At 46.0% G+C, this 19,626-nt stretch overlaps 1 protein-coding gene across 1 annotated transcript in view; it reads left to right on the top strand.

The window, feature by feature from the left end:
• Positions 1-18,234, top strand: part of LOC135914286 (L-lactate oxidase-like) — a 42,181-nt gene extending 23,947 nt beyond the window's left edge. The window contains exons 7-9 of the mRNA XM_070524645.1: positions 9,076-9,234; positions 13,461-13,530; positions 18,128-18,234. Coding sequence (XP_070380746.1) covers positions 9,076-9,234; positions 13,461-13,530; positions 18,128-18,234 — 336 coding nt within the window. The remainder of the gene's footprint in view (positions 1-9,075; positions 9,235-13,460; positions 13,531-18,127) is intronic.
• Positions 18,235-19,626: the final 1,392 nt, after the last annotated feature.

Genomic DNA, 19,626 nt, shown 5'->3' with positions numbered 1-19,626 from the left:
AGTGGTCGGGTGGAGCAACACAACGGCCACTACCGGTGCACGCAACACTATCACCAGCATCACGTGAAGGAGCAGGCACTGTCGTCGGAGGAACTCACTCAGGTGTTGCCACCACTTGTATTGGACGATGAGTTTGAAGCAATGGGCTCCCTGCTGACGTTAGCACGAATGTTACTATATGCCTTATATTTCGCGGCAGAACAGTTCCAAACTCTGTTTCAACTACTGGCGACATTGGACGCGGAACATGGCTCTAAACTGTGGCAGGAACTTGATCTGGCTGAATCCAGACCACTTCGCCCGCTTGCAGTGACAGCAGATCTCTGCCCCGATGTCGTCGGTCGAAGTCCTGAGCAGTCTTTTTCATGTAATGTTGCTCTCTGACTGCTACCTACTCTCTTACCGGCCAGTATGGTCGAAGCTGCTCGTCTTTCTTTGGGATTCTAGTTCCCAATCGCCTTCCCATGAGCAGTCGAACAGGGCTAAAGCCACTCACCCCGGATGTGCCCTATAGCTGAGAAGGGCCATGTAAGGATCGCTCGCTTTCCGGAGGAGGTCTTTCACAGCGCGGATCATTCTTTCCACCTCCCCATTAGGCTGTGGGTGATAGGCGCTACTTGTGATGTGGACGAAGCCATAAGAGGCAGCAAATGCGGCGAATTCGAGTGACGAGAAGGGTGGACCGTTATCTGACCTTACTTGTTGCGGAATCGCGTCTCGTGCAAAACCACTTTTCAGCACATCAATGACCACTAAAGGTGTCGTGCTCTTCAGTGTAACCACCTCCAGTAAACGGGAATAGTAGTCTACTGCCAGTATGAAGTTTTGGCCGTTGAGGTGAAACAAATCCAGGCCCAGATGTTCCCAGGGATGGCCAGGGCGGTTGGAAGAGAGGTAGAGAGAGGTAGAGAGATGTCTGCCAAGAAACAGACGAGGCTGAATACATTCTGAACCAGGGAGCACCAGAGTTGCGAGCCAAGGTGAAATTTTGCGTAACTGGCAAAGAACTCAAGCGAGCTTAGGAATGCTGCATACAAATTCTAGGGGTTCCTTTAAGTGACAAGGCAGAACGTAGAGATTAGTCAACCTAGGTGATTTGAACTCTATCACCTCGAAAACGAATCCTGAACTAATGAGAGGCCTGGCAATCATTTGGAAGAAAGCATGCTTCACCGGCAGATGCGTAGATGTCTCGGGCATTAGTCATGCTTCCTCGTTTACTCAAGCGACTACATCAGCGTCACCTGAGACTTCCAAACAAGCAGCCATATTTTACATCTTCATATTTTGAATTTCCAGAACTTACAGGCGAGACAAATGCCTACCCGGACTACGACTGGACCTAGAGCCGACGCTCACGCACAAACCATGACAGCCCATTTCAAGACGACAGCACCACCCTCCAACTACTGCGAAGGACAGTCTCACAATTCTAACAGATTCATCGTAACGAAGAGGCCACTAATTCATGATAGGGCCATTGTCGAGACCTCCCTGAGAACGGTGTCGACGAGAGGTTCACACTTGGCTATGTGGTTGCTTCGAATTGTGCAACGTGGGATACAAGAAAGCTGGCAAAAGGGTAGGATTTCGGCAAAAAGGTGGGGAGTAGGGAGCAAAGGGGTTGTGAACAATTTGACATTTGTGATTGGCCAGTGCCTTCTTTCAGCGAGTGAAAGACACAAATAAATGGCACAAAAAGCGGATCTGAAAAGCTGTGACGGAGAATCGACATGCAAACTCTTATGCTGTATGCTACTAGAGATGGAGTCGTTTTTCTAAAACTTTATCATGTACATTGGTCTATAAACTTCTTTCTCATGTCTTGAACATCGCTCGGGACCCTTCCTTTTTGGGCACCAGGCACGACACCATCCGTGAAACCTTTTTGGACGCATGGGCCTCCAACTGCACAGCAGGAAATACTATAGCAATGAGTTGCATTCGAGGCCGATTAATGCTGTTTTGCTACCACTGAAGGTGAATCTACCCTAAAGAGAGATCTGCAGAACGCATCTCAAGTTACTATCGACACACATGCGTCAATATTTCAAAAATATCGCAACACAACGTATCGCCACCACCAAACGAGCTGTATAGGATGTGTGTACTGCAGGTGAACATCCCTTTACACTTCCCTAAAGGCCATCCGTGATACCTAGAGCCGCCGGCGCGAAGCCTTGAGTGGTTTGAGCACAATAAAGCATCACGCGACAACCGGGTCTCTCACGATTCTTTTCGTACGCGCTACGGCATCTATTGGTGCTGCCAAGAAGACCGCGCGTGGCCTCCGAGTCAAGCATCGGGGTATTGGTACCTGCGACCGCTGAGAATTGTTCAATCGTTTGCTGCACACTCCGTGGCCTCTACTCAATCACCCAAGTTGGCGAGCTGTGCATTGAAAAACGGCACGTACCCAGTGCTTTTCTGTTCGAGCATGCGAATGCATCAGCTTGTAGTTCTTGAGGAACCCCAGTGAAAGGGGTACGATAGCAGCCAGCATCGGATAAATTTAATGGATCTCCTTCTGTCATTCTGGAGCTGTACAAACCTACTGAAGCATAACCAAAGACCCAAAATGGCATCAAATTGCTTCACTGAAGACTAGCGCGAACCGATTAGCACATACCCCGTGCTCAGCCAGTGCAAAATTGAATAATTGAAGACAGGTACATACCCAGTCGCGCATCCACATTGTCCCATGTCGACGGCAGAGCTTTGTTGAAGAGTGGCGTTGCCGCAGACTCAGTGAATAAAGGTCGTGCGATGAGACTGCATACTCATCTCAAATCGACTTACCAACTTCTACAAAAAGGCCTAAAGTTGGCGTTTAAATAAAGTACTGTCTCTCTCTCTCAGTGTGAGCTGTAGTGCCTTCGCTGTTTGTCTTTCTTACCTACAACGTTGAACGTATACGATGTTAATTTAGTGACGGCTGTCCTGTTGTGAAGGATTCCCCGCAAAGCGCCCAACGTTACGAACAAGCTGACTGAAATATTCCTCCATTGTGTAAAACAAAAGGAATGAAACATGGTTACTATTAATTAACACGAGGCGTTAAGGGTTGCATGTCGAACAAGAATCCGGCGTCGGCGGCCCCCGCCCAGCGTCGACCGTCACTTAAGCAAAAACAATTCATATCCGTGAGTACACATCCACGCAGGCCCTCCGTGTAGCGCAAGAAGTTACTTAACTGAATTTTGTCAAAGTCAAGTACTTCAGAAAAAGTGTAACGTACGACGTATACGCAAGCTACAGACATGATGGTGTGGGACTGTCATTTGAATACACAAGAAAACATAATTCTGTTATGCGGATACTCAAGCACAATCCTTTTTTCTAGCATTTCTACTATGCATAGACCGGCCAAAGCCTCGGAGATGTGCGCGCGCCCTCGCACGCAGATCTCTGATGCCACGGAGTTATGTGCCCGGTTCCTTGGAACCTGTCAAGATGGCGCTCGCATCAACCGCATCATAACGTCCCTAGACAAAACATTTTTCCAACGTAGCGCATTACTCCTTTCCTGCTGATTTACTCCTCCCTGAATTGCACTGAAATGCTCCGAAAAAGGGTGAAGCCTAAGAGCGCGGGCATAAAAAGGGAATGTTTGGTATGAGTTATCACGCGGAATAGAAACATATATGTTATGATAGAAGTAAATCACTGATATAATGAGGAACTGCTCAGCTCAAGTATATGGTACAGAATATGAAGAATCAGAATACGTGCTAGCCAACTAGCAATGCTGTGCATGTTTTATATTGGCCTCGAACTCCACCACTGGGAGAACTGGCGCTACCATCGGCATGACGTGGCATGAGGTATAACGTAGACACATCGGCCGTGTCGGCTGCTTCGGAGGCGCCGAAGCGAGCTGAAAACGAAAGGTTAAAGTCCCAGCTGTGCTGCGGTTCTGATTAAGTGGTTAGGCTTTACCGCCTTGCGTGTCTGCTTGACAACATTTGAAAGTGCTATAATAGGGAGTGGCTGCCTTTGGAGGCGCGCAGCATTGTAGGCTACTGCTCAGTGCTGCAGTTCCCGACGTACGCAACGGAGTCCGGAGTCAGCCTTTTCACACGTAGCCGCAGGACAAGGAGCTACGTGAAGCTTGGCTCGCGAAACTTAGAACCGGCAGACAGCCATAGGATGCAACTGAGGTATGCAGCAAGCACAGATGCGAGGAAGGTTTCTACTACGGCGCTCGGAATGCGATGTTTGGTGAGTAGCAGAAAACGCGTACTGAGACGCTCGCCCGTGCCCGCTGACCGGTTAATGCCATGACGGTTTGGTCTATGAACTTGATGCTAGATACTGGCACGTTCACTGGAACGAAAAGGGAGCGGTAAGACGGACATAAAACAAAAGCACGGCATATGGTCATGTTTGTGTTATGAATTAGCGCACTGGATTACGAAAAACAAGCATAGGGAAATCGCACGCTCAGAAGACCGATAAACATACAGTGTGACGATACTTGAGAAATAATATTGACATGCCCAAGAACTTAGAAGACAAAATGTATTGAATCGACGCGACGGCACATCACAGTCACCGTAGGCGTCGAAGCCTGTATAACGAAATTATTTTTAACAGTTCTGGTGGCGTCCACGAAACAATGTTTGCTCGTGTACTGTCAAACGCTCATATGCAGCGGCCTAAAACTCGCGGCACAGTGCGAAAACGCGCTCAAAGTGAAAGCAAAACATATTGTGCGGACATGCATGCAGACGCGCAGTCGGTCGCTGCGGACCCGTGCCAGCGCTGCAGTGAGACTTCATTCTTTTATGCTCCATTTCGCTATACAGACAACCCACTATAAGAAGACATTTAACGTGCTTTACTCTCAGCGTTTGCCTACCTTTCATGCAAGATGCCGGTTCGGGAGGCTCCATCACGGCGGCCGCGCGTAGTGGCGTTTACTGCACGTACTTGGTAAAGAGATAGCGTCTGTAAACGAATCTGGGCTTTTAGTTTGCCCAATATTATTATATCGACAGTCAAAAGCTTCCCTCGTTTCGAGAGCACCTACATAATTATCCAGGAGGGCTGCCACGTGGTGTTTTTATTGAGCGCCGCAAGCGAAACCTATGAGGAGCATGGCGCGTGATCCCTCATACTACGCAAGGGAGGAGCTTCCGACAGATGGCGACTCCGTAACTCCTCGCCGCCAATCGCACACCACTAGACATGGCGCCTCGCATTCTCCGTCTCTTGTGGCCGCTTCGATCCAAGTTCACGCTTGCTACTTCCTACCACTCTGACGGCAAGAAGTAAAAGATGAAATAAGCCATCACTTAGCCTCATTTCATGCGCAAGGCAAGACATTGCGCATGATTTATCGTTGTTATTGAGTTAAGCTCTTTCTTTTTACACTGTTATGCATACACAGACAATGCTGAGGTATAAAAAAGGCTTCGATTTAACCTATCGTATGGTGCCACATCGTTAGCGCTGAAGATGCGTAGACGCTGCGGAACGTTTTAAAGGCCGAACGGTTCATTGAATTATTATATTCTGCTTCGCCCTTGCACGGTACACCATGAGGGCGAGGTACAAACGCCAACTAGACGCCCAGTAGACGGCTCGGCGTGGGTGAGCATATTCAGGAGGACGTTAACCAGCTTTTTGGTAAGCAACTTGGAAGGAACTCCAAAGAAAAATAATGTTCTGCAAATCAAACAGATCCCAACATTCAAGTAAACGCAGCCTACAGTTACTGCGCTGAAACATTTGTTATGATGTATCACTGATGCCTGCGCACGGCTGCGTGTTCGCACCGTCAGCCTAGCCATACAGGTGTTGCGGGGCTCCGATGCGAGTGGGCTTTTACCCTTGAAAAATCCGGAGTCATTCCACTCTGTGAAGGTGATTGACCAGCGAAGCTGTTTATTACATTACACGGAGGTGACATACAATTTTAACGAAAGGTACGAACTCATTTATTGTCTTGATGGGTGGTCATTGTGACGTAATGCACGCAGACTCATTTATTGTCTTATTCTATTGCCATTATTTCACTCGCAACTGCAATCACATTCCTTGACAATGTCATGTTGATGCATGTACACCGTTGGATGGTCAGTTGGGGTGAATTGGTATGTCATCGCAAAGGATACGTCAGCAGCATGGAACGCGTAAGCCGCTCCCGTTGCAATACCGACACGTCCACATTGAAATCATCGACGACAAGCGACACATCCACAGGGAAATCACCGAGAACGATAACAGGGGTAGTGTTATCACAGTTATTTTTTTTTTGCAAATTGAGTAGCCAAGAACCTTACGAGATTACGAGTCATTATAAATTTTTGCTTGTTTACGGAGGTGTGAGCTGCTCACGGGGGTATGAGGCAGTGATCATTACAGTTCTCGACATGCGGTTCTGTATGTTGTATTCGTGATTACGAAACATTTGAGCACTGTTCTCATCGCTTTGATGATCGCTTGTAGACTCTGCTTTACGGGGACATGAGACATTACATTTTGGCTTGCTTACGGGAACATGGATGCTTACGGGGGTTTTATCCATTGATGATGACAGTTCTTGTTGACGGAGAACAAAAATGCGCGCAGCCCTAGCCATAAGCAGCTTAACTGTAAAAGAAAAACTTGCCTTCAGTGAAGTGTACTCTCTTACATAAGCAGCATTTAGCAGAGTCAAGAATGCAAGGTATTGAAGCGCAGGTGCTTACAGAAGATGAATATGATTTGTATCTCGGCTACCACGCCCCATTTTTGTATTGTTGCGCAACAACGGACGCTGCGGACAGTTAGGACTACAGGCGTCGGTAGCCACCAACAAAGTGCGGACGAAAACATTTTCATGTTTTCGCGTTTTCATTATTTCGAGGCGCGCATGGCTTCCGCAGAACTGGAAGGAGCTTCTCATGCAGATTCCAACGGCGCCCTGTGCTTTTTTATGCCAACTGCCGTAGCATACTTTAAAACGCCGTCCCATGTCTTGGCTACGACTACGCCTTTCTTCCCCGAAAAATCCAACCAGATTAGCGCATGCGCAATAGTTACAACATTGTTCAATATATTAAATATAACCTTTAGCCGTTTAGCATATCATGCGAAAGCAATGTACTAATCACAACCTCGAATAAAGTAGAAAAAAACAGAGCAAGCGCGAGTGTGGGGATAACGGTGCAAAGAACAATGAGTGTCGCTGCCTTGTAAAGATGTTTTATCTAAGGGCCTTACAGCATCGCGGCGCACGCAAGAGGCCGCGTTTCTATGAGAAGTCTCGCATTTATGCGTAGCGTGCGCCACCACCGTTTCCACGTAAACATAAGGTTACATAAGCTGCAGTTGCCGGCAAGCATTAGAAGCAGTCGGGGATATTTCAATGCTATTGCGTTCCACTCTCAGAGGTGCCCTCTGAATTTTTTACAGTGAAGCTGTATGCTTCTTGTCAATTCGTCCATCCATCTGTGGCCTGTACGCCGCAAACTCTTCCCGCACAACCCCATGCGCATGCGCAAAAAAAATTAAGAGAGAGAGGCGCGCATTTGGCGGTCGCAGTAGTTACGTAGTTGCCCTACATCGCGGCTGAACGCACGCGCGGAAGTTTCTCTCCAGCTCTGAAGTGGGTAAGCCATGCGTCATACGTACTCCTGAGGAGCAGGCAGCTTTCGATCTGCAACGCTGCGAGCAGACACGGAAACGTGTTCTTCTAGGCCGTGCCGACACTGCAGGCCGGGCACAAGAACAGGCTCCTGCAGCCAAGCGGAAGCAGAAACTGCGTAACGAATATGCACCAGCCTTACCAGCGGTCGTTTAATGAACAGTCGTTATTTACTCAGTGATAAACTCCGTGGCCACACGTTTCAGCTTTACTGGTTAACCATATCTGTACGGGGGTGCTTGGGCGGTGAAATTTTTTGAAGATTTTAAGACATTCGTGGATGTGGAGCGTCTTTATTGATGTGAATGGATAACCTGTTGGCACCTGTGTAAAGAATACATGTTATAGCGTTATCGCTTCTACTAGCTCACAATGCGAAAGCATTAATTTCTTCTCCGTCTGCTTCTTCCATTTCCATTATTGTCTTCGTTGATATGTTACGCGTGATCGCTGCGTTCCATAGGTATACATATGTGATATGGGGGTGTATTGATATTGCCTTATGACTACGTATGTCTGCTGAAAATTATGATTCTTACTGCCCAGGGTGTTTTCTTAGCTGAAATAAGCGTTCAGAAAACTAGTGGAGAGAGAAAAGTAGATTTCTTCCTTTGACATAACGGATTTGTTGCGGCCGCGGTTACTACCCCGAGCAATTTAAATACCTAATTGAATAATATCATAAATACGCCTTGTTTCACTTGCTTGCGGCACATTTAACTTTATAAACTTCAGGTGGAGGCTTCGCAAAGTGCCCCCATTTAGAAATAATTCAAGTACCAAAGAATTAAGAGATAATAATTTCTAAAGTGTCAGACGAGATGAATTGGTATTCCTGTTACTTTCATGCTTTCATATAGACAACAGCGCTTTCTTTTTAAAAAATTGAGTGGAACAAGAGTGCACTTTACCACATGTTTGACAGCGCTTATATTGAAACATGTCCCATATTTAGAATTCGTTCTAGGTCAATTTGGCTTGCGTGCTCACTACCAATAATTCATAGTTTGAAATATGTGCTATTAAGTAAGGAACTAAAAATAAGTTTGCCTAATTATGGGAAAATGTAAATTACGCAATCTTATGTCACCTGTAATCTTCTGTAATAGCCTCCTCAGGGAGTAATTTATGCCGAGAAGTACGGGCTTTTGTGACTTGTGAGGTAATGCGTTAGCCTGATTTCCAGTTGATCATCTTGTGCTCATGCAGTGTATGATTGATTGAGTGACCGAGCTACGCACCCCGCAGCTCATTGTGTCGAGATAGACACTGCATTCTTGGAGTATTGGAATTAGTTGTTGCATTTACCTAATTGGTGGATACAGTGTCAGAAATAATCTTATTGGACCAAGTTATTGTAACTAGTTAGAGTTCAGTAATGTAGTATGAGCTAATCTTCATTACACGCCGACTTATCTCGCACGCGCTGATTTTATTTGCAGCTCGACGCCTTGCCAGAAGTGGTTGCAGCTGTAGGAAACCGTATGGAGGTCTACATGGACGGCGGAGTGCGGTCAGGAGCCGACGCTGTGAAGGCGTTGAGTCTCGGTGCACGCGCTGTTTTCATCGGCAGACCCATATTCTGGGGACTCGCTTACAGAGTATGCATTCTCGCTTCTTGTTATCAAATTGTCGAACCCACTGTGCTAGCACCTGTATCAGATAATCGAAGCCTGTGCGAGAGAGACAGTCGCGGTAGGTCTTGACGATATCACAACTGTGTGTGACACACTGACTCTTCCTGCCAGCGTTTAATCCGAGCAGATACATTAGTCCTCTATGTTTTTGTCGCATTTTTGTAGAAGGTTGAAGTAGAAGATTGTAGAAGGTTGAAGTTGAAGTAAAGAGATATAGATGTGTAGAAAGATGTACATGTGTCCAAAAGGGTTCGCATTATCAACGCCACCATGCGGGTGGTACACGAGAAATTGTTCCAAGAGTGGTGAAGAAAACGAAACAAGCATTTGTGTTTAATTCCTTAGGAAGCACCACTCCACGAAGTCTGCTTCATGGGCAGCACATTACTCGTAGTGCATATCGAGGGAAGCCAACACTGCGTGGATTTCCGCGCCATTGTCCCACTCTGCAAAGGACATGTTCATCGAGCTAAGGTTGACCACGAATAACTAGCCCGGTGTTTCACGTTAGCAGGGGAAAGCCTCAAGGATGCTCTGGCATTACTGTAACGTTCAGAATACAATATGTTTTCTTTAAGAGACCGCTGGGAATGTTTTCCTAACAAGACTGAAGAAATTACGTTGGTATCCTGTTCCTATAAGCATGTAGAATTCTAAGACGAGTGCGCAGGCCCCGAAATGATTATAGAGAGGAGATTCCCACTCGGTATCCTGTTCCTATAAGCATGTTAAATTCTAAGACGAGTGCGCAGGCCTTGAAATTTATATAAAGAGGACATTCCCACTCATTTTCCTTCAACAAGTAAGAAATATCAATCGGTGGACTTTTAGAAATCCAACGCGCTCACTTCTATTACAGCTGTGGTATGCTAGTGTTGTTTTATACTGTGGTCTTATGATGCCAGCATAAACTTCTGTATTGTTTGTTAGGCCGCATGACAACGTGCGAATTATGACGGTGGTTCAACCTCGTTAGCACCATGACTAAAGTGTTTTGACAGCGAGAGAAACTCGCTAGCATGGCGACATGCTTTACATCTTTTACATCAATAGAAAACGCCTGAAGACCACGGTCAGAATGTGATTTCCAAATATCAATCACAGTATCTGAGCTCTTCACGAGGAAAGGGTCGCTGACAGGCAGAAGGCCCAACTTTTGTTGTAAAAACACCCCCAACGGCTTTTTCCAAGTATCAATTTCTGACACAATAACCCGTAACGGAATGCCGGGTTTATGTGTTTTGGCACTGAAGAAAACTTGTAGATAATCTCGCTTGCTGTTTTGAAAGGCCTTGATTAATTTTTTCAGATTAAGTCTGTTGCACATGCGCTTTGCCGCAGGCGTTTTCTATTAACGTAAAAGACCTTTATTATTCCTTGCCGCATAGAAGCGTACTGTCCTGTGTTGAGCAATGTATTGATAAGTATGGTGCTGTTTCCTTCCATAATGAAGCCGGCATATCTTGCAGTCAATTCTTAGAACTTTTACAGATTTATCTTAATTCCACCTTTATCACTTGGGATAACCAAAGTTTTTTTTTTTTTTGCAGAAGAGCAGAGTTTGTATTGGCTCTTACATTGATCCCATTCTTAGTGATTTGTTTTTATCCTGTTTAGACCATGACGTTTTATCACAAGTGCAAGGCACTGCAGTTTTTAAAATATTTAGATACGTTGATGACTTTTTAATTTTCATTGACGGCTCTTCTCATGCCTTCAGTTGGAAGCTAACAAAGCGTTAGAAACGTTTCAGAAGTGCTTAGTCCCCCTTCAAACTACTCATGTGATGCCGGTAGATAAGTCTCTTCGTTTCCTTGATCTTCGCCTGAGCTTTCAGGACAGCCACACGTGTTGGTCGTATGAGCCGCGAGCCAACAAGCCACTTCTGCCGTATACATCCGCACATTCTAAGCTTGTTAAGCGGGCTATTATGAGTTTGTGCTTCAAGAATGCCCTTAGCAAGTCTTGCTGTCATGTAGTGGACGTAAGCTTTGAAAAGCAAACTCTACGTTGTCCTTGGCTGCATATCCTAGGGTGGTGCTAATGTCTGTCGCAGAACGCATTTTAAGAGAAGCGCCATCCAGCACACAGAAGTCAGTTGCCGATGCCCCTCCCGGCAGACGCCCTAAAGTCAGTGTCATACCTTATATGCACGGGATATCCCATAACTTGAAAAAGATGGCCCACAGGGCGAATGTACGAGTCGTTTTTTCTGCTCCCAACAAGCTCGGCAGGCTTTGCAGGCTGACGGATCCAAATGCGGCCCTTCCGATAAGTGCAGAAAGAATCACCGCAACAAGTTTGTCGAATGTGTCCATCGGATGGTGTGCAACCTCCCGCTTTCATGTGGGAAGAAATATATCGGACAAACTGGGCATTGCCTCAATGATCGGCACCGCGAACACAGCAACAATGTAAAAAACGGCTCTGGTGTTTTCTTGGCGATGCACTGTCGCAATCATGGAGGCAAAGCTCTTGAAGATCAATGCATGATTGTTTCCCGTGGCAGCACGCAGCTCATCCATGGAATATCTGAAGTGCAGATGATCGCCAAATTGGGTGATAAGTGTGTTAGCTTCCCGTCTCTGGCTCTCACAGAAAAAGAATTAAGTTTCTTGGACGCGGCGTCACATGACTCTTAACTATGTTACATGAATTCGCACTTCATTTTCTTGTAAGCGCATGCGTGGTATACACTGCCTCCCATGTATAAAATCGAAGCAGTAGCACAATATACTTAGTTTAAAGTTTGCGCTAGGTGTGTCGTCTTCTCCGAAGTCTGTGTCGGTTGTTTTGTCGCGCAATATCATTTAAGTAATGTTGCGGCTGCCGATTGTATTGACGCGGCATCGTTATTGGCGCTGTGTCGCAGAAAATCTGTCTGCCCGCGTCAACCGCATTCTCGCGAAAAATCATTCTGAACTATGTATACTCCGTGGGCCCTCCGTGTGGCGCAGAGGCGTCACTGAAATAAATGAATTTGTTAAAGAAATATGCGCCAGAGCAGTCGTAATGTAGTACTTTCACGCAACCTAGAAACATGATAACATCGGATTGCGATTTGAACAAGCAAGCAAGCATAATTCTGTTCCGCGGAATCTGAAATACAAACCCGTTTTGCAGCACTCCTTGTGTTCATACAGCAGCGCTCCCGGTCCCTTGCAACGCCTCCAGATAGTGCTCGCCTCCACGCCTCCGTGGCCCAAACAAAAGGCCGCGCTTCTGCCAGAAGCTTTCCCCCCTTCGTGCATAGCGTTCGATACCGGCATTTCCCGGTAAATATTGTGCTGACATGAGCTGCAATGGCCGGCAAACGTGAGAGGCACTCAGGGATATTTGAATGCTATCGTGTTTCACTCTCTAAAAGCGAAGCTTAAGCGTGCTCCAAATATTTGTTACAATAAGAAACAAAAGAAAGAAACGTTAAACCACCGTCAATTTAAAATCATACTCTCATTTTATCAACGAATACACTAACCATTTATTTGAAAGTGTGCGTCGTTAACCTAAGCGGAAAGCTACATAAAAAAAACATAAAAGTCATACATAAAAGTCATACACAAAAAACATACATAAAAGACATACATAAAAGTCAATAGTTGCTGTTCAACATAGCCTTTAATGCTGCGAGAAATGCCCTTAAAATTGTGGAACTCTACCCACCAAAACCGCCCTATAGTTATGAGGAACACCACAATGACGGACTCCGAACTAATCCTTATCGTCGATGCTTCTCTACCCTACTCCTAAGTCAGAGTCCATGAGCGTTTTGTATTCATATGTATCGAAATGCGGCCGCCCTAGCCGGAAGCGAATACGCAAACTTGAGCTTAGAAAGGTGACACCTTATCCACCGACCTACTTCCGTGGCTTGACCAAGAGTTGACATTAGCAGTTGTAAAATAATTATTGCTCGGTGCCAAAACGCACAGGTAGAATCCATGATGGAAATTTAGGCAGGGCAGAGCTGAACTCCAAGATACATATTCAGGGCGTCAGACGACCAGTTTCCTTAGTTCGTCCGAAAGCCCCAGCGGGTGCCTGGTTAAAATTTCAAGGGTGTTTTTTCAAAAGCCCGCAAAACCAGAACATTACATACCCATTCAACTCAAGCTTTAGTTATTCTATGAAATCCCAGCACCTATTACCTTCTCAAATCCACTAGAGCTCTTTTCGTTCTTTACTTGCAGGGAAAACAAGGTGTAGACAAGGTTCTGGATATTCTTAGGAGTGAATTCAATCTTACGATTCGGCTGCTAGGTGAGTGATCTTTGCGAAAAGTACCTGAAACGATCGTAGTTAATTTTTATTTGGAAGCAGTGCATTCGTACAAACACAGGTAGTATGTACCTCACAATTGGTTTGACTTATTAGTAAGGAAATATTTTATGCACTTAAGCAGAGAATAATACGCAATACTCATCCGATTGGCAAGACCCTGTGGTATATTTTCTACGTAATAATAAATGATTTTTAATTGAAAAGGGTTGTAGAGCGATATCATTCCGGTCAACTTTTCTCGTATTGACTGCCTCGTGTAATGCAAAGCTCCTATTGGTAACATTATGCAGCAGTTATTGTCAGCATAATTTTTTTGTTGGCTACACAAAGATGGGCCGTTGAACCACAACGTAAGGCCCAAACTAATTAACGGTGTCATGTACTGGTGTAGAGAACAATTCAATATAGTCTGTGCTCGAATGTTTCGCCATGGAAAGCGTCAATGCATGTATATTTACAGCCGCCCAAGTAGGATTGACTGCGATGCTACCTAAATGGGCACCTGTGCAGTACATTGGCATAGTTGCAGCGGGACATTGCAGCTTGAGTGCCGCTAGAGGGAGAGGAGCATATTGGCGTACACTCGTGAGAAAACTTCTGCTGACCAGGAATTGCGCGAATAAACCGATTTTATCATCGGGCTCTGCATGCAACTTCAAATTGAGGACTGCAGCCCTAACTTGGTGTTGCAAACTTTTCAGTGCACTCTTCTGCTTTAGTTGTGTATTAAAAATAGACTAGTTAGAATTAGAAATTAGTGTACTTCCACAGCAGGCTCACTGGCACCCCTCGGCGCCACAGCACGAAAGCGCTCGTGCCACCGTTCCGGAGTTCGACGTCGTCACTAATTAAATATTGTCACGCGGTGGTGACGTTGAAGAACACAGTAGCAATACTGTGAACGACAAAACTAACTTTTATTGGGCAAACATGTGCTGTGCCCACAAAACAGGCTACACTTATAGCACAACGATAGCGGCGAACACGATCGGTGATCGTCAAAAATCTGATCAGTGGGGTAAAGCGCCTCGCCTTTTATACAGCAGTCGTCGAATGTTCCACACTAATCGTTGGAACCCGCGTGCCTTCCACAAAGTTCTACACCATAAGCGTCAGGCGATGAAATCAGATAACACAAGGATCGGCGACAACAGACAGCGGATAGAAGCATCGATAACTTTCCAGAAACTTCGGTTACATGCCGGCGCGTCCCACGCTGTGCGATAACATTTGTTAGGCGGCTGAACGTGGTCGCCCGATAAAGTATACGTGTCAATATTTAATTAATAAATGCCAGAACGTAACCAATTTTACAGCGAATTACAGCGAAACTGTTAAGGGCTAGTTCTCCCAGGATGGTGTCCGTGTGTATACGCAAAACTCCACAAACGTGGGCCAATACTGAAGATATTGCAATTACGGGCCAACCCACGACGGAGGAAAAACAGGCGCTACGCACACCGCCTGCGCGGGCCAATCTCGAAGATAGTGCGATGCAAAGCAGACCCGCGGCGGAGGTGCATTTCCGCATTGAAGGGCCCACGTACACAGCTTTGCTGGTCATCCTTATTCACAGAGTGGAAGGTCACTGAATTTTTTATAGAGACGCTATTTGTTTCAATATTTTCAAAGACGCCGTATCCATGACAGGTGTACCTATGAGCTACTCGTCTCTATTCAACTAGGCACTAGAGACACTACTACTTTCTCAGTCCAATATACCTAATCTAACCCTCAACTGTATGTGTTGAATGGAGGAAAAGCGATGCAGCCGACGAGTATTTTCCTGAAGCTATTCACTGACAGATAGAGAATGTGCTGACGTCTTGTTGTATTTTCAGCATAGTTCACTTTGCCGCTGGACACAACTTCGCCATCCGGTCATTAGGACAAGGTGATTGCATTGATACAATAGCGATGAAATGTGCCTTTACAGTTTGTGATTTTACAGTAAACGGATGGCTGAAAGGGCACAGTATAAAAACTAAGCAAGATAGCGAGAGATACCGGACATGTCAGGAAAGAGAGTGACGGAAACATTGTATGAAAAGTTCATGCTGTAATATGCCCCTCACATACTCTGTCTTTCTACGTGTTATGAGCCCAGGTCACAAAAAATGTCGTGAAGTTCATCATAAAAGCAGCTGTAAAAAAACTGCAATTCTGCAATCACTTCTTTTACCTTTTTGAGCAGTTCTTCTGCTATTCCGAATGACTCCCAGTGCTTAATGTTCAGTGATACGAAATACTTGCATTTGCACACCATGATGTAAGCAAATTTACGAAGCCAGCAAGAGCTGAGAATTAAAAAAAATTAATTACGGGGTTTTACGTGCCAAAACCACTTTCTGATTATGAGGCACGCAGTAGAGGTGGACTCCGGAAATTTCCATCAGCTGGGGTTCTTTAACGTGCACCTAAATCTAAGCACACGAGCCTTCGCATTTCGCCCCCATCGTAATACAGTTGCCACGGGCGGGATTGGACTCCGCGACTCCGTGCTTAGCAGACCAACACCACAGCCACTGAGCAACCACGGCAGCTAGGCGAGGATTCGCACACGCAGGAAAGCAAGAGACGTCATGCTGCAACGCATGCGCGTTGACAGCCTTTGGCTGCCAACGCGCATACGCAAGCAGTTCGTCCCGCCACCGCACGGGGCGCTTTACTGAGCGCTCGCAGCGGTAAAGCTAGGGAAACGATGGAGCATGTTTTATTAGAATGTGAGGACATCTACGCAGCGGCCGACTGGCACGACTGGCCTCCTTGAAGACCTTAGGTTCAGCGAGAGCCGGGGTAAAGAAACACGTCCGCAATAGAGATTAGTAAGAGGCGATTGGATGGTTTGTGGAAGAAGAGTAGGGAAACGAGAAAAAAAAAAAACGGACACGTACAGAAGCAAAGCTTTCAATAGGGTGTCAGAAAATGTGGTTGAGGGAGTTCATAGTGGTTTCTTATTTCTTTTTTAACTTGGGTAGTACATTAAGCAGTATAATATCAAGATCTCGGTGACGCAGCCCACCACCCCATTCGGAAGCGGACGCTCATGACATCAATCTATCCTTCCGCGCGCTGAGGAAAATGCATCCCCTAAGAGTACACGACCGTGTACCTCCATGCGAGTACCAATAAACATATTCATAGCTCTGCTGAAGCTGTGTTGAGACGTTTTATAAATATTCAACGTCTGCCATGTTTTGTTGCAGTTGAGTAGACGTCGCTATAGTGCATACTTTATAAGGCCGCTTGAACTTCTCAACGTTGCTGTCCGCACGCAATAGACGTCCTTGCCTTATTGAACTTGGCCGTAACGTTCAAAAATTTGGGTAGACTTCCGGAGTTCCTTACTCCGCAAATAGCCATCACATAAATAGCTTATGAAAACAACGGTATGGACATTTACAAAAAAAGAAGCGAGAATGGAGGGCTGTTGGAACAGTGGCTTGTTTCTTGAGGGGGAGGGGGGTGCGGCTGGCGCAGTTATATAATGATCAATCTATTAAAACAGCTTTATAAAAGTTTTGATTTGCCTAGAACCATTGCATTATAGTGACTGTGATTTAAAAAAAAACATTGTAATTAATTTTCGAGGAAATGTTTAACCTTACCAAAGTATAGAAACATCGTAACTTTCACAAGATGTTCCTTCATTGGCTGGAATGAGATTCCTAGCAGTAGAATGCAAACCAATTTAGGTGCTTAGATGAATTTGTGTGCAAGAGCTTGTTTGGGGGATGCAATCCTACCATTGCTTATACTAGTTCATTGGTGGAGCGACGACTTGGACGCACCACGTGAGAAAGGTACAAATAAGTATAAAGCCCGAGAAATGAACCAGAATGTTGTTTACCAGCAGACTGGTTCTACTTGAGAAAACACTTGGAGCATCAAATGCGAGGAAAAAATACACAATGGGCACTGCTCCGCGAGCAACACTGGTTGAGACACTACGTATGGGGAAATTCATCAGCTTGCGGCGAATGCGAATGCGAAATTCATCAGCTTGCGGCAGCACAGGACAGCGAAACGCTCCTACATTCATCGACCCGGCATGAAGGCATACAGTTCACAGTAGGGTTAGAGAAGCTGGCATTCACGGGTTGTTCCGCCAGTGTGGTCGGTGCAAGGCCACTTGAACTGACATTGTCACAGCCTTTTACTCGTGTCGAGTGGCTCTGCTGAACATGTGACGGTGACTTCGTCAACAACTATGTCATGCACACTGAGAGCATGGTGTGCTAGGAGATATGCTTACTTGGTGATTATGAGTTCCAGCATCAAACTCATGTGCGTGCCGGATGCGTTTCGAGTAGCAAGCACGGCAGCCACGAGCCCACTCGCATTGATCACGAATATATTCTCGAAACGTTTTGCTATGTCAATCGGGAACAGTATTTTAAAAAAAAACGGTTTCAAGCGTAGCAAGAAAGCCGTATTCGTAAAATGTAAAGGAACGAAGTTTTCTGCCTGGAGCTTAACATACTGGTCGTTAGATAAACACGTTCATGTGAAGTGTGCCGTTATTTAATCATATCTTTTGTTTAATTTGAACTGAAAACTCTCCTCTTTGTTGCAGGTGTTCCCGATGCCAAGAATTTGTGCACTAACTTCGTCGTCCGCGAGCAGTACTACTCTCAGCCACTCCACAAAAACAGCGCACCGAGACAACCTCGGGTGGATTGATTTTCGCATTAGCTCGCTGTGTAGCGTTCCGATAGAATAATTGAGGCTGTAGCATTCATATACACACAATCTTTCTTTTAAAGCCTTCAGTGTTTTTATTAGAGTGAAAGATTATGATTTATGTACTTTTGCATCGCCTTTGGCTATTATTCACATCAGCGTGTAGAGCAAAATGCTTTTATTGTGTCAGCATATTGACACGTGTCAATATGCTCGACGTGTTTCACCGTCGAGCAAATGTTATGGCACAGTGCAGGACGCCACTGCATGTATCGGAAGTTTCTGGAATGTTATCGACGCTGCCATCCGCTGTCTGTGACCGAACCTTGTGTGATCTGATTGCATGTGTGCGCGACGCGAATTATGTAGAACTTTGTAGAAGGTACGTGGGTCCCGATGATTTGTCTGGAACATTCGACGACTGCTGTATAAAAGTCGACACGCTTGACCCGCTGATCAGATTTTCGATGATAGCTGACTGTGTTCGCAACGATCGCCATTCTTTGAGTGTAGCCTGTTTTTTAGAGCACAAGTTCGCCCAATAAAACAGGTAAGGGCTCTGGCGGTGTGGTCGAGCGCACTCCTCGGTGATTATGCGATGCTTGGTGACTGATGTTTGTCGAATCCTCGACGACGTCGAAAAGCAGCCTTTGTATCGTCGGAGCAGACTTCTGAGCTGCTGTTGCTTAATCACGGGCAGACTTGGATTAATGTCGTAGTCTAGTTCGGGAACCATGGTCGTCGCGGTAGATGCGGCGGAATCCGAGAAGACAAACGCATTACTGGTTTCCAGAATTTTCTCAACGTACGCGATTGTCGTGCCCTTGTTGATGTGCTTGAGCTCCTGGCTGAAGTTTGTCAGCAACACTTCAGCTTTCCCTCCATGCAGTCGAGCGATCCCTCTTGCGACGCAAATTTCACGGTCTAGCAGGAGACGTTGGTCACCCTCGATGACGCATTTTACGCCGGCAGGTGTGTCGGTGCCGACGGAAATGGCAATGCTGGAGCCAGGCGGGATGCTGACTTGACTTTCGAGCCCACTTAAGCCATGGTGACTACGAGAACTCTCCGGCGCTATCACTAGATCTTCCGACAGCGTTATCGACTTCGACTTCAGGTCGATGATTGCGCCGTGTTAGTTCAGAAAGTCCATGCCGAGAATGACGTCTCGTGAACACTTGGAGGATAACGAAGGTTTCAGGATAAGTCCGGTCATGAACGGTGATTCTTGCCGTGCAGATTCCAGTCGACGTGATGGGGTGTCCTCCAGCGGTCCGAATTTGAGGGTCTTCCCATGCAGTTTTAACTTTCTTCAACTGGGCAGCGATGTGTCCGCTCATTACGGAGTAATCAGCCCCTGTGTCGACTAAGGCGGTAACTGCATGGCCGTCG

This window comes from Dermacentor albipictus, chromosome 8 (genome assembly GCF_038994185.2).
Source record: "Dermacentor albipictus isolate Rhodes 1998 colony chromosome 8, USDA_Dalb.pri_finalv2, whole genome shotgun sequence".
NCBI classification, from domain to species: Eukaryota; Metazoa; Arthropoda; class Arachnida; order Ixodida; family Ixodidae; genus Dermacentor; species Dermacentor albipictus.
Note: the sequence above shows the minus strand (reverse complement) of the source record. Positions and strands in the feature narration are given on the sequence as shown.